Here is a 15,568-nt window from a genome sequence, read left to right on the forward strand (position 1 = left end):
TATTATATTTTATATATTTTACATCATGATTACACAAACACAGCTTTTTGCATGAGCAAATGTGGCGAGAATTTTGTTATCTGGATGTTTGGATATCAAACTCCTAAAAAAACTCACATACAGAACTGAAGATAAATCCAATAATGCCTTGGTTTGTTTTTCCTTGAAAAGGCAAATGATTCTTATAGAAGCTGCTTTGGTCATGCAGAACTAAATGGAAATTTCAATAAAAATAAAAAGAAAGATCCGTTGTCTCTGTACCCTTTGTTTTCCCCAACCCCTATACCCAAAAAATCACAGTAATTTAGCTAATTTCAACTGAAGTGATGATTTTAAAATGTCAGGTGCAACCTTACAAGAAAAAAATCTCCAATTCTCACAAGACCTCCTTGAAAATCAGGACTAAAATCTCTTCTTTCACAAAGATGGCTCTTAGGATCTGCACAAACTCATTCACATTTAAATCACATGCCCTGTAAAAGTACAACTGTGCTTTTCCTCTTGGGTTTTTGCTCTTCCCTTTTTGCAGAGTATAGGATCAACCAGCTTTATACAACTTAGTGTGAAAGTGGAGGGAAAAATCCACTGAGAAAATAAACCATAGGACAAAAAAATACCTTGAAAATAATTCTGGAAATGAATCCCAGCATAACAGATGAACTGCTGTTGAACAAGACTTTGTGTTTAGCCACCACAAACTAAAAAATCCTTAAAAAATCCTTAAAAGTCCTAAAAAAATGCTAAAAAAATCCTAAACCCCCTGCAATGCAAGCTGTGCTATGTCTCTCCTGGAGGGGTCCATGCAGTGTGCAGTTTTCCCAAAAGCTGTTCTACATTAAACCTCCAAGGAAATAAGATGCTTACTGCTGCTGGTGGACTCTGAGGCTTCTGAGGCAGTGGAAATATTATCTGAAAACTTTTCTTCTGGAGCACTGAAGTCATTAAGACCTCCCATTTTGTCTTCTCCCTGCTCTGGGGTATTGGCTGCAGCAGCTACCAGGGGATTCTTACCTCCACTCAAGACAGATGAAGGCTCTATCACAACTGGGTTTGCATCCTAGAGGTGGGAAAAAGCACAAAAGTTAATTAAGAGCCAAGATCAAAGATGTGTCAGTCAAAGCAGCCGCCTAAAATTCACAGTTTTGTGACTGCTTCTGCACATGACAAGATTTGCTGATGGAAAAATGTTTTCTACATGTACAAATAAAAAAAAAATCAGCAGAAAACAACTCCCAGAATTGTTAAAACAATCAAACAAACCATCCTGCACAGAGTCAAAATTCCAAAATTATTTGGAATAATAGATAGATACATTAAAATATACCTGGTTTTAAACAGCTGTAATTACAGACTGTAATTATTTGAACACTTGAAGTTCATGTGGTTACATGAGAGCAGCAAGCACAACAACAAAAACCACTTTTTTCCCTTCAAACCTGCAGCATTTCACAGAAATTCTGGTGGTTTTTGAGAAGTGCAGTGAGCAATGGCCTTTGCCATTATGCAAAGGATTAGGGAGAAAATCCTGAGCACATCTGAGCACTCACACCAGGCTAAGGATCAAATGACCTGGCATTTCTGGCATCCCAGCCCTCACTTGGCCAATTCATTGTGCACAAAGTATAACAGCCTTTACAAGGGTAGTTAATGCACACATTGCAGTTTTCTGAGTACTTACAGCTATTTGTTTTTATAAAACAAATCAAGTGCTTCTATGATTACTTATGAGGGCATAAAAACTCTTTTGAGAGGTTTATTTCACTTGTTTAGCCTGCAAATAATATTTATCTCCAATTACATTTTATTAAATATTCTCTATTTTGTACAATTCAGTAATGCTTTAGCTTAAATATTTTAATTAAAGGTTATTAAAGAGCACCCTGTATCTAAAAAGTTTTAGTAGGACTCCTTTCATTGGGTATTAGGTTATTTTTTGTCATTGCCTCTTAAGCTAATTATAGCAATTTCCTCCTTTGTCCAGAAAATTCAGAGTGGATTTGTGGCCCAAGCCAAGTCAAACCCAAAGTGGGCAGCTTCATTATCAAATGGATCAGAAAATGTGAAATAAATGCTCCTGTGAGCATGGTTTTTATTCAAAAATAATCTTAAGATGCAGGAATGATGAAAGAGATGAGGATTTAATGAAATTACAGTGCAAAGCTCCCCACATAACAGTGATTCAGCAGAACAATTATTTTCCACCAAGAGACAGGAGATGCTCAGTTCTGAGCATTATTGCTTCAGCAGACATTTCCTCCACACTGTTTTTTCCATCAACACATTCAGAAAGACAAGAAATCACTTCTTCAGTACAGATTGTTATTATTATTATTATTATTATTATTATTATTATTATTATTATTATTATTATTATTATTATTATTATTTTACTTACATATTTGACATATTCTTTCCACTGGTGCCACCAGGGCATGGCAATGAGAAACCAGTTGTGCCCTGGCTGGAGGCCATACCTGCTCTCTCTTTCCAACCAGCCTCTGCACAGAGAGAATGGGAATTTTTAGCACAAACAGGGAATTTCCAGATCTTTTGAAAATACTCAAAGGTGGATCTGAAAGGCATTTAAGTCTCTGAGCAAAGCACACACCTAATAATCTGTCCCTCCTCCTCTGGGGTGGCAGGTCGCAGGCCCAGAACGATGTGACACACCTGGAAAAAGTGAAATTCTTATTAACAGGCAAATAAAAGCAAATAAACAACTCAGATGAGACTTTTTCATCATTTTATAATGGAGCAAGATTTAATTTTACTTAAAATTGAATAAATCACTGATAAAAAAGTCTTTTGAGCTGTGAGTTGCCCACCTTGTTCCCACTGTTAAGAGAAAAGCACCAAGAATGTGAAATGCCCCAAGAGCAATGCTGAGGTGAAGAGAAAAGCAAAAGTTCTCATCATTTCAGGCTGTGCCAGATCCCAGGGCTGCAGTGGATCAGACACACAAATCTGGGTGTGCTGGGGATGGGGAATGAGGAACTGGACAGTGCAAGGGGTTGGAAGAGAATGAACTCAAAGTTAAAAAGGAATTGAAAAGGAAGAAAGTGGGAATCAGTGGTTCTAGATGGGATTGAAAGGCAAACAAGCACTGGAGAGGCTGAGGGAGAACTTCAGAGCAGAGCAACCAAGCCAAACCCCAGCCAGAAGCTCTGCAAAGTGCAGGCCATGCTCGGGACGTCTGGGGCTCATTTTCTCTGTCTATTTTAATTCAGTTTTGATGAAGGAAAGGCCCCATCTCCTGGGCAGCAGGTGGGGTTTCATTCCCAGTACAAACCAGTGTCAGATGGCTCCTATTTCAGCCAGGGGGAGAGGAGGGAAGGGCTCCTCAGGAGGCTGCCAGGGAGCAGGGGCAGCTCCCAGATGGTTTTGCTGCTCCCCCATGATTTACAGCCTTCTCCTCATGTCCCTTTTGAGGCCATCAATTTGTATCTCAGCTGGAGATTTCTAATCACTGCTAAGATGTCTTATTTAAATTTATATTACAGTGAGAGCGACCATTTCACATTCTGGATGAAACAAAGGCCATTAGCCAGGGGGGAGCAACAGATTTTCCAGCACACACAACACAGCTGGGCCTGGTGTTTCTTTTCAAATTTGTGTAGCTAAAATGAGATTCCTCAGATAAACCAAACCCTCTGCAAACAACCCCATTTGTTGACAAGCTTCCCACTCAGAATATTTGGCTTTTCTGTCTGCAGATGAGGCACATGACACCTCAAATAAATGCCCAGATAAATCAATGGCAGACTCTGCCCTGTGCTTGACGTGATAAAGTTATCAAAAAAAAAATTGAAATTAAAATCTAAAATGAAAACACAGCAACTATGCCAAGAGGGGAAAAAAACATTGCAAATGAGACTTGCAATGAGCAATGTGCAACATTGGTGATGTGTAATCAGCATCAGGACAGATTTATTACATCTTCATTCATTCTTTGTCAAGATTGCAGGGATATTTGTTAGTTCATCAATATTTAGTTATGAGGGGATGTTTGATGCCAGACAGGCCAAAAATAAAGACAGCCCTTCTGGAGAAGGTTGCAACTTCAGCAAACTTGATGTAATTAGAGAAAAAATGAATTTGAAGAACTTTCTGGTGTTATTCTTTCCAGCTGTGGTGTAGCTGGTGGCCTCGGGATACCCTCACTCAGTCACCCTGAAGCTCTCAAGAAAGTATCATTCAAAATGCAATTTATAAAGTAGTCACAGGCCAGTTAGGATTATTATTATTTAAATTCCAAGAATCAACCTCAAAGGAAAACAGGTAAGGAACAAACTGCAGTGGATGAAAATATTCTTTAGGGTTATTTTCTGCACAAAGTGAGCCAGAGCTAAAATATGGCTTTCAAGGATTTAGAGAAATCCAATTCAAGCTCAATTAAAACCCAATTCAGCACACACTTAATCCTCAGCTTCTGCAAGTGAGCAGTGATAGGATATCCCAGCTTTCCAGGACTGCTTCATTAAGGAAGCAATGAGAGGCACCTTAGAGGGCCTTAAGAGAAAATGGAAAGGGAAACTGGTTGTAAAATGAAAAAGAAAAGCATTAGAGATCTTTTTTCTCATTCCCTGGGTTACTTTCTTGGCAAAGATTTGCCACAAAAATCATTTCAAAGACAGCCTTTGTCTAATGGAAAACATAATTGCTGATGCACTCGAAATTTCATTTTGTGAGCAGTGCACCAGGTTCTGTTGAACAGATGAGGCTCTGGGCATTGCATGCACTGCAAGAACAACCAAAGAGAGAATCAGAGAGAGAATCCTCTGCCAAGGCAGCCCAGAGCTGCAGAGCCACATCCCCTCCTGTGCACACAAATGCTGATGCTGCACTTCGTGGCCATGCGGAAAGCTCAGCAGTTAATTACTGTAAATTACAACCTTAGATTTCCCCTAAACACACCTGAAAAAGCAGATTTAAAAATTCATTGGCAAGAGCACTCTTCACACTCCATATCTGGTAGTCCTCCAGAGTGAGGTGTCCGAGCTGCAAGGCAGGAGAAGGAAAGGGAAAACCATCAAAACATGAACCTGGTTCTGGTAAAATATTCATTACCTGTCTCATTTCAGGGCAGGACAAAACCAGGGAATGATAAAAATTGGCTGTACCACTATTTAAATAAAATTAGATCCAGTAAAAGAAACCAATTCCAGTTCTAGCATAGCACAGGCTGCCTAGAGAGCTGAGAGCTCAGAGTGCAGGTTTGTGTTGTTTGGTGAGCAGTGCCCAGTGAGGAGCCTCCCCTCACCCCTCACACCCCCACAGCCTCCTCTGAGGGGAGGAAGAGCCAGTTTGGGTCAGTGTCTGGTTTTTGGCTGTTTGGAGGGCCTGGAAAGGCCCGGGGTGGCCTTGGGGCAGCCGCGTATCAAAGGACGAGAAGAGGCTTCAGTTCTTCTTTCGGTCTCGGTGTTTATTAATTGTTTATCTAAAAGATTTTCTTTCAGCCTGACAGAGCTCTGCTCAGCAGCCAGCCATGGGCACACTGTGCTGCCCTCCGGACAGTCACCTATCTTTATACCCATGGTTATGTGTACAATATTTATCATTTTTCCCCAATACCTTTTATTCTTATTGCCCGGTGCACTTTTAGTAATGACCAATCCCAAAGTGCCACCATCACCACAGAAGATGGAGGAGAAGAAGAAGAAGAAGAAGGACAGGACACGCCCCAATTCCTCCATCTTACTTCTCTAAACCCCCCTGTACAGAAATCCTAAACCCTGTGTTTCACTCTCTAACTAACCAATCCCTTCACCATTCACCCCGGTGAAACCCTCCTATCCTCATACAGGTGTCGTCTCCTGTGTAGGATCAAAGTCCAGCCACCAGACACTTCTGGAACATTCCAGGGCTCCCGAGCCCCCCAGGGTGGTCTCGGTGGCACCTCAGTCCTGGGGTGCTGAGATCCCACAGCTCAGCAGCCCCTGGGAGCTCACCCAGCAGCACAAATCCCTTCACTCCTCATGCCCACAGGCCCCGAGGGGCAGCAGTGCCCTGGCACAGGGGCTCTGGGTCACTGAGGGGATCAGGCTGCTTCTGTCTGGCACTACAATTCAGAGCCAATCTTACAGCACTGCCAGCTACTCTGCCTCTCCTTCCAGACCATTTTCTCCAGAGTTAACCCAGGTCAAAGCTAACACATGAAAAGAGGTTAAATAATTGATGTAATTACTGCACCATCAGCTCTTTCCAGCACTACACTGATGATGCCACTAAAAGAAATCCCCTGAAGACTGAAATCTTCTTTTTTAACCCTTTGTGGATTCAGGACTGCTGTACTGCCCTTTCTTTCAAGAAGCCAAACAATAAAAACCTCAAAGGATGAAGCAGAAAGAAGCCACAATCTCCACTGCTTTGGCAATTAAAGAATTACAATAAAGTATTTGCCCACCACTTTGTTGGAGTACAAGCAGGCAAGACAACTATTCACACACATAATTAAGCATTTCTAGACATTCTTTATAGTTTTTAATAAATTATTTATCGTTTCCAGACACTCTTCCCAATTAGTGAAGCAAAGGATGAAATAATGGAAGCAACTTCAACAATTTTTTTTTTGTGGATATCTCCAAATCTCCTATTTCCAGAGAGCAAGGAGGAGAATTACAGATAATTACAGATTTACACCCAGCTACATTTAAAGCACAATATAAACCACCAGGACTTTCTGCTGTGTCATGACAGATGCTTCCATAGCAGGATAATGTGTCTTGACACAGCATAAAATATAAGAGAAACTTCTGCACTCTCCCTCAAGATCAATTTTAACAGGAAACAAAGAACAGTTTCCCCAGAACAGAAGTCAAGCATCAGATTTAAAACTGGTATTAGTTATGCACAGCAGAGCCTTGCAAACAGTGCAGGCTTCCAATTAATTTCACCTGATTATGCATTTTGGGTTTAGCTTCATCTATTAAATGGCTTATAAAATTCAAACACATCCTTTCTTTCACAGAACAACCTGGTAAATTTTAATGGAAAACTGACATTTCTTGAAAAAGATTCTTTTATTGACACATCTCTGCTCTAAAGAAAGCACTTCCCTGTAAATAAACTGAAGATGCTGGGGTATAAAAATGACAAGAGAAGAACAGCAAATTCCTACCTTTGTGTTATCATGCACATGTAAAATATCTTCCACAATTTCAGACAAACTCATGTCCAACTCCTTCAACAAAAGGATTAGAAATCAGAGTTAAAGTCTCCCAGCAGGATGTGCTCAGAATAAAAATAAAACTGTAAGAGATGCTGGAAACTCTCAGTAATTCAGACCAAGGGCTGCCAGATAAAAAATCTGTGCTTTTGTACCTTTCTTTATATAAAAGAACACACATTAAAGACTGACCACTGAGCTTTGGGCAGCTCAGAACACACATTTAACCAAACCTTGGGATTTGGGAAGGTCAGAACACACATTTAACCCAACCTTGGGATTTGGGCAGGTCAGAACACACATTTAACCAAACCTTGGGATTTGGAGAGGTCAGAACACACATTTAACCCAACTTTGGGATTTGAACACACATTTAACCCAACTTTGGGATTTGGACAGGTCAGAACACACATTCTAACCCAGCCTTGGGATTTGGACACACATTTAACCAAACCTTGGGATTTGGACAGGCCAGAACACACATTCTAACCCAGCCTTGGGATTTGAACACACATTTAACCCAACTTTGGGATTTGGACAGCTCAGAACACACATTTAACCCAACCCTGCCTTGGGACAGGTGACATCTCTGCAAGGCAAGGGACAGCCACGCCTCCCCCTCCCCAGCTGAGGGGAGCCTGTACCTCAGGGACCCCCACCCAAACAAGATGCACATTGCTCCTTTGGCAGGATGGCTCAGGAAACACAAGGAAACCAACCCCAGCACCACTCACAGGTATCTTGTCTGTCCTGTTGTCTTTCCAGACCTCTAAAAGTGCCACCACCATGTCCTTGAGCTCGGTGCGGGACAAGACCCCATCTCGGTCCACGTCAAACACCTTGAAGCAAACTGAGGAAAAGGGAAGGACTTTGCTGTCAGAAGCATTGCACAACTCTTGTTGCTTTATTCCTTGCAGCCCCTGAGGCTGCAGAGCAGCTGATGCACTGCTGACAGCTCTGAAGGGGGATGCACGTGTGGAGGGGAGGAAATGGAGCAGCTGTGCCCCAAACTCAACCCCACACCCCTGCAATGCTCTGCTGGCTGTGTTGGCTGAGGGGACCTAGCAGGGAACACGTGTGCATCCACAAATTTCCAGGGAATTGCAGCTTGGAAGTTGCAGCAATGTGGTTTTGGAGAAGTAGGGAACAAAAAGTGTTTGAAAACACAGGAACCTTGCAGGGAGCCAGCTGGGACTGGGCAGTGAAAAGCCACAACATGCTATTTACCACAAGACAATCAAATAGGACATTTGTTTGCTATTATAGATAATGAGTAGCTAAGTGTTTGCACTTTCTATATTGAGATACACACTTCTGCCTCAAAATGCAGAACACTGAAAAAATAACTTCTGAAATGTAGCTTTCCCCAGTTAGATAATTTACATGGAATCACTGTAAAATACATGGAATTAGGTTTAATCATCCTTTATAAAAGGAAACCTTGATATTTAAAATTCCTCTGGTTTTTTTTAAACTTTTAAAGTCACTTTTCACAGACTTGTTCAGTGGGAAAAGAACGTCAAAAGGTGAAAACAACTAAACCTCATTGTTCAAACTGAAAAACTGCCCAAATTAACAGTTAAATTTTGCATACTTACACTTCTGTCTCTCTGCCAAGGGTCCCCTGCAACATGCTGAGAGCCCACAGGAAATTTCTTTAAAATCTATGTGATTGTCTCGGTTTTCATCAAAAGCATTAAACAAACCTGCAAACCACAAAAGCATCTCCTGTTACTGCACCTGAGAGAGGCACCCTGCACCTCCCCCAGGGCTCATGGGCCAGGAGAGGCACAAACATTGTCATTTACTCTCATTAAGTGTAATAAAGGTAATTAAGCACTACTAAGGCCATTTAAAGGTGAATTAGATGTCTCAGGGATGGCTGATCCAGCCAGGGGTGGGGAGGGAATCAAGAATTCTGAGCAGCTGCCTGCTCCTCACACCCTCCTTGTGATGAGTGATGGAGAGAACCTGAATGGGCAGCCCTTCCCACGTGCCTGGCAGAAATCCCTGTGGAATTCACTGAACAGAAATCCCTGTGACAATCACTGAACAGAAATTCCTGTGGAATTCACTGAACAGAAATCCCTGTGGAAATCACTGAACAGAAATTCCTGTGGAAATCACTGAACAGAAATCCCTGTGGAAATCACTGAACAGAAATCCCTGTGGAAATCACTGAACAGAAATTCCTGTGGAAATCACTGAACAGAAATCCCTGTGGAAATCACTGAACAGAAATTCCTGTGACAATCACTGAACAGAAATCCCTGTGACAATCACTGAACAGAAATTCCTGTGGAAATCACTGAACAGAAATCCCTGTGACAATCACTGAACAGAAATCCCTGTGGAAATCACTGACCAGAAATTCCTGTGGAAATCACTGAACAGAAATCCCTGTGGAAATCACTGAACAGAAATTCCTGTGGAAATCACTGAACAGAAATCCCTGTGGAAATCACTGACCAGAAATCCCTGTGGAAATCACTGAACAGAAATCCCTGTGGAAATCACTGAACAGAAATCCCTGTGGAAATCACTGAACAGAAATTCCTGTGGAAATCACTGAACAGAAATCCCTGTGGAAATCACTGAACAGAAATTCCTGTGGAAATCACTGAACAGAAATTCCTGTGGAATTCACTGAACAGAAATCCCTGTGACAATCACTGAACAGAAATCCCTGTGGAAATCACTGAACAGAAATCCCTGTGGAATTCACTGAACAGAAATTCCTGTGGAAATCACTGAACAGAAATCCCTGTGAAAATCACTGAACAGAAATTCCTGTGGAAATCAGTGAACAGAAATCCCTGTGGAAATCACTGAACAGAAATTCCTGTGACAATCACTGAACAGAAATCCCTGTGGAAATCACTGAACAGAAATTCCTGTGACAATCACTGAACAGAAATTCCTGTGGAAATCACTGAACAGAAATCCCTGTGACAATCACTGAACAGAAATCCCTGTGGAAATCACTGAACAGAAATTCCTGTGACAATCACTGAACAGAAATTCCTGTGGAAATCACTGAACAGAAATCCCTGTGACAATCACTGAACAGAAATCCCTGTGACAATCACTCAACAGAAATTCCTGTGGAAATCACTGAACAGAAATCCCTGTGGAAATCACTGAACTGCACTGCAAATTTGGCCCTGAGTTAAGAGCTGTAGCCACCAGCCTTCAAAGCATTTAAGAGTTCAAATCATTCAGCATTATTTATCCCATAACTTATATTTTTTTTAGCAACAATGACTCTACAGAAGGGAAAGAATGAGCAGAAACCATTCAAGTTTCCCCACAGCAGCTGTGTAAGTTTAAATCACTAAGTAGATAAAAGACATTCAGGAAAAAAAAGGATGTGGGGATACATCCCTACAGAAATGGACATAAATTCTGATTTTTTTACCATTGCAGATTTTATTTACCATTTTACCATTGCATTTCCCCTTTGTTACTTACTGCTGCCACTAACCAGTAAAGCCAACTTTTTGGTAATAATAAAATTGTCACTCCAGGACTGCAGAGCAGAACTGGAGTGCAAGTGGAATGTCCCTGCATGTCCCCATGTCATGCAGCAAATGGCAATGGGACAGCTCCAGTTATTACCAGAGTGGCTTCAACAGGACAGACCAGTTTGGTTGTCAGTAGAAATAACAACCTGCAAATCTCCTGAGTCTCCTGAATGAAATCTTCCTTAATTTACTTTTCAGGGAGGAGTGTTTCATTGGCTGCATGATACAATAGCTGATTTGCACACTTGAGGTGTCATTTAATAGCTGAAACTCCCATTTGTCAGTTTAAAATGCTCAGTTTTCTCTCAGTCAGGCCCAGCAGTTTATTTTGTCTTTACAGAATCTTAAGAAATAATTTTAAGCAACTACAGGGCAACTTCTACATAAAACCTGCCATACTTCCTACCAACTGATAACAATGCAACACCTCCTTCAGCATCCCAGATTTCCACTAAATCGAGATTTTCCCTCTTTCCAGTGAAGGGATTCTGTCCTGGCATTGAAAGGGCATTTCAGAGCAGGCAGCCCCAAAGCCAGCCCAGCTGGGTGGGGTGCTCTCCCCATACCTTCACTCAGGGATTGATGGATTGGGGGCGACACCAGGGGGGCAAAAGTCTCCAAATCGAAGCGCCCGGTCCGGGACTGAGCCTTCAGCAGCCAGTAGCGCTTCTCCAGGTCGATGATGTCGGATTCCTCCACTGCAGAACCAAACCAACAGAAAGAAATCCATGAAATAAATAGAGAGAAATTAATAAATTACCTTCCTTGGCCACAGAACCTTCTCACCCATCCGCCACCGAGGAGTTCACCATCAATAACATCATCACAAGTGTGCAGAAACCCAGAAATTAACTTTTCCCATTTTTCACCTATTTCTCTTTGGTGATTTGAACAGGCAGCTTATGTGCAGTGGCTTCCTTTCCCAGGATATTCAATATTAAAATCCTCAAAAAATATGTGAAGTAGCATTAAAAAAAAAAACAATCCAGATCTTTTATGGAAAAGAATTATGCAGTACTTGGCTGCCCTTAAAAAAATCCTATTTGAAATTTTTAACTTTTTTATACGGTAATAAGGCAAAATTTTAATGTGGCATTTAAATGTTGTATCTCAGCATTATTTTTTTCCAAATATAAAATAGTTTGCTTCACTTTATTATTTATACTATAGAATTATTTATAATTATTTAATATACAGTAAACACTGGGGAATGGCCACACAAACCTACAATGCAGAGGAACTTAAAAGTCAATTTAAAAAGGGAAAAAGCCCCAAACCCAAGAAATAAAACAAGGTGCAAGGATGGATAAAAATAGCCAGAGGAAGAATTTGTGTCTTCCTTCAAAACATTCTATACAAATGCTCTCTTTATGCTTTATCCTTGAAATTAAATATATATATATAGATATAAAACAAGATTAAATTTCTGCCCAACAATACTTTTAACCTTTTTACATATGCAAGTGTGTCACAACAGTGCTTTAGGTCAGTGCCAATTAATTGGTTCTCAAATAGATCTGTAATGACAAAGCTGTCTATATTAAGAAGCACTACGTGTGATCTCATTCCCAGATGGTTCTGAGCCCTTAAATCCATGCCAGTTTTCTAATAGGTTTAACTTGAGCTATTTGGCCTGGTTTAGTCCACAGAAACAATAATAATCCTGTAAGGCTTAAGAACTGAAGGGCTCCATCTAAAAAGTTGTGTCAAATTGAAATTTTATTGATTTCTTTGCCCGTTTCTGTCATTAGTGGCAGTAATTTACTTAAAATAGGAACTTAGGTAACCTGCAGTGAGCATGAGGGGTTGGAAGTGCCCAGCAGGAGCATCGTGTGAGGCACCAAACTTACACAAGCCTCAGCAGTGCAAAGAGTGGGGAAATCTGAATAAAATCTCTGGAGTTGGGGGAGTGGAAGGGTTTGCATTTCCCTGCCAGGTGTTTTGGACATCAGTGCCAAATGTCCCTTTGCTGAGTGCCTTCAGAGCAGGGCACAGGTGACAGCCCCAGCCCTGCCTCCCCCGTCCCTCAGGGCAGGCACACAGGCAGAGCTGAGCCAGGAGAAAAACCCATTTCCTTTCTCCTCTCCCTCCTTCCTGAGGGACCAACCCTGCTCTGTTACCATCCCTGCAATCACAGAGTTACCTGGGCTGCAAGGGACCTTTAAAGGTCACCCCAGCTCCTCCAGGGACACCTTCCACTGCCTCAGGCTGCTCACCCAGCCTGGCCTGGGCTTTCCAGGATGAGGAATCCACCACAAAAACTTCCTGAGTTCAAACCCATTTCCCCATGTCCTATCACCCACTGAAAGTCTGTCCCCAGTACATGAGGAAGCAGAAATCCAGATTTATGAAGGAATAATATTCTACTAAGAATCAAGAAAGAGGAATAGAGGAATTATTTCTTTTAATATCAGAGATGTGAGGAGAATCCCAGGGCTCTTCCCCTCCCCAAACAAAGGGAGAGGGGAGCTGGTGCTGCCATTTACAGGAATTCCACTTCCACGTTACTGCTCTCATTAGCAAACACAAAAGATTATTTATGTTCTCTTGTGCATGACCATGTAAAACACTTTGCTTCCTTTTAATCCACCTCTGTAAGTAGGAAGAATAACAAATGTGTGAGCTGCACTTCATTCTTCAAGTGATGCAACACTGAGAATATTCAAAAGCCAGCAGGAAGCTCCAATTGTCCTCACTGCAGAGTAAATCTGCAGAAACCTCTCTCTGGCAGGTGCAATATTTACCTTTAGTAATTAAGAACTGCAAGAATGTTGTATTTTGCCAGAGAACCTCTCTCAAATACCTCCAGTAGAAGTTAATTGTATTCTGATTTTTTTTTTTTTTGCTTGTACTTCACAGATGTTTCTACAGTGGTAACTCCATTGTTTTGTTATTTCAGCTCAGAAAAGAAAGGTTATCACAAAACATCTTGTCTGTGTTTGTGTTCACATGAACTGACATCATGGTCACTTGAGGAGAGAGAATTTTCAAATAATCACCTTTAACAGAACAGCTGCTAAGTGTTAGCACAAGTGTCACATTTTTATTCTAGCCCAACTGCACTGACTTTCTGCATAAGCACTTCAGAAAGTAAAACCATGCAGTAAATAACATTCTTAGCACTGATTAGCCTTTCACAAATCAGGTTAACCATGAGTAAAAATGGGACAAAAGACAATTTCTCATTCAGAGCTGTAACAAACTGCACCCATTCAGTGGGCAAAGGGAGCAGCCATTCTTGGATTGCAGCACGGGGAGGTTCAAATGCAGCTGAGCAGCAGCTGTTGCATAATTTGATTTCTCCTGCCTAACTTTTCACATAATCTTGTAAATCAGTCTCAGGATATGCAGTGCACCATCTATTCCTCCATGAGGGCAAACTAAAAGAAATCTCTGGCACTTGATGATTATACAGAAAATCATATTTGTTACTGAAGTTCAGTGAAGCATGGGACAGGCACACCACACTCAGTACCCAAACCCAGCAGTGTGCATGACCAAACACCACATTCCACTGAGGGCTGGTACAGATAAAAGATTGTATCTTTCCAAAATAAATACTTTTTTCCCTAATGTCTGTCCATATCACATCAAACTGTAAACTGGGCTTTCATTCAGATTATTGAAAAAGATGTATTTTATAGACACAATATAGGCCAAAACCTCAGGACACACAGGCTTTCTAGGCCAAGTAATTATTCATTTTGGTAATTAAATACATGATATGATTATTTGAGGTCACATGGACATGATACACCTGAGAAATTTAAGCAGTTTACTACCACATGCTGATTTATGTCTCCCTCATCACTTGCCCATTAGAAATATGAAAAGCTTTCAGAACTCTAAAACTATGAATACTTTTTTTGTTCAATTCTCTAAGAATTAGACCAATATATTCAGAGGGATAATAAGTAAACAACTGAAGCACAGTCCTCTTCTTGTAAAGGAAGAACAAATAAACATTTTTAATCAAAGTATCATCTAAAACTGTAAAACTACTAAAAATGAGTTAATTTAGAACGTTGATCCACAGGCAGGTGCATGGCAGTGATAAACACTAAACCCCCACGTTCCATTTTAATGCCATTCCCACAAAATGCCCCTCTAAAATATTCCACAGATACCAAGCCATGAATAATCTACCTTAGAAAACAAATTTAAAAGCATGCTTTCATTCCAGCCACTGCTTATTACAATTGTTCATAGCACCACAATTCCCCGGGTATTGCAGTACATGAGAGAAGCTCAAGGTTTACCCACCTATGGGTACAATCCTGTCTGGCTCACAGCAGCACAGACATACCATATTCCCAACATTTTCCCAGGCCTTGGCTCGCTCCCTGCTCACCAGGACGTGCTCCAAAGTGACACCAAACACTGCTGCTCACTGCAAACTCTCCTTTGTGCCTTCCAAATTAACCCCCAGAACACTCTGGGACTCAGAGCTGCTTTGCAAGACATAAAATAGCCTGGAACTAAGAGGATAACAAGTGGCAAAATACAGATTAAGTGACACCAAGGCTTTTACTTATTGGCCTGGGCTGCTGTCAGACTTTCATCTTTGTGCTCTGGCTGATTAAAAACAAGCACACAGGGAAGGGGATGTCAAACCCTGAGCCAGGAGATCCCTGGGTGTCAGACACGGTGTCCCAGAGCACAGTGAGGGGGAGCAGCGCCTCAGGGTGGGAGCAGGGAGGTGCCAGGAGCTCCTCTCCTGTCGGGTTTTTGGCTGTTTGAGGGGCCTGGAAAGGCCCGGGGTGGCCTTGGGGCAGCCGCGTATCAAAGGACGAGAAGAGGCTTCAGTTCTTCTTTCGGTCTCTGTGTTTATTAATTGTTTATCTAAAAGATTTTCTTTCAGCCCGACAGAGCTCTGCTC

At 41.5% G+C, this 15,568-nt stretch overlaps 1 protein-coding gene across 5 annotated transcripts in view; it reads right to left on the reverse strand.

Moving 5' to 3' along the window:
- Nucleotides 1-15,568, reverse strand: part of USP32 (ubiquitin specific peptidase 32) — a 71,460-nt gene that overhangs the window by 20,318 nt on the left and 35,574 nt on the right. For 4 of the 5 annotated variants that reach the window (XM_074557297.1, XM_074557299.1, XM_074557296.1 and 1 more), the window contains exons 6-13: nt 11,256-11,387; nt 8,764-8,871; nt 7,900-8,015; nt 7,118-7,180; nt 4,915-4,998; nt 2,609-2,670; nt 2,396-2,498; nt 865-1,057 (exon numbers count right to left, since the gene is read on the reverse strand). In XM_074557297.1, the coding sequence (XP_074413398.1) occupies nt 865-1,057; nt 2,396-2,498; nt 2,609-2,670; nt 4,915-4,998; nt 7,118-7,180; nt 7,900-8,015; nt 8,764-8,871; nt 11,256-11,387 (861 nt within the window). The remainder of the gene's footprint in view (nt 1-864; nt 1,058-2,395; nt 2,499-2,608; nt 2,671-4,914; nt 4,999-7,117; nt 7,181-7,899; nt 8,016-8,763; nt 8,872-11,255; nt 11,388-15,568) is intronic. The other variant, XM_074557301.1, reaches the window with a different exon arrangement.

The sequence above is a fragment of the Zonotrichia albicollis genome, chromosome 22 (assembly GCF_047830755.1).
Source record: "Zonotrichia albicollis isolate bZonAlb1 chromosome 22, bZonAlb1.hap1, whole genome shotgun sequence".
In the NCBI taxonomy this organism is placed as follows: Eukaryota; Metazoa; Chordata; class Aves; order Passeriformes; family Passerellidae; genus Zonotrichia; species Zonotrichia albicollis.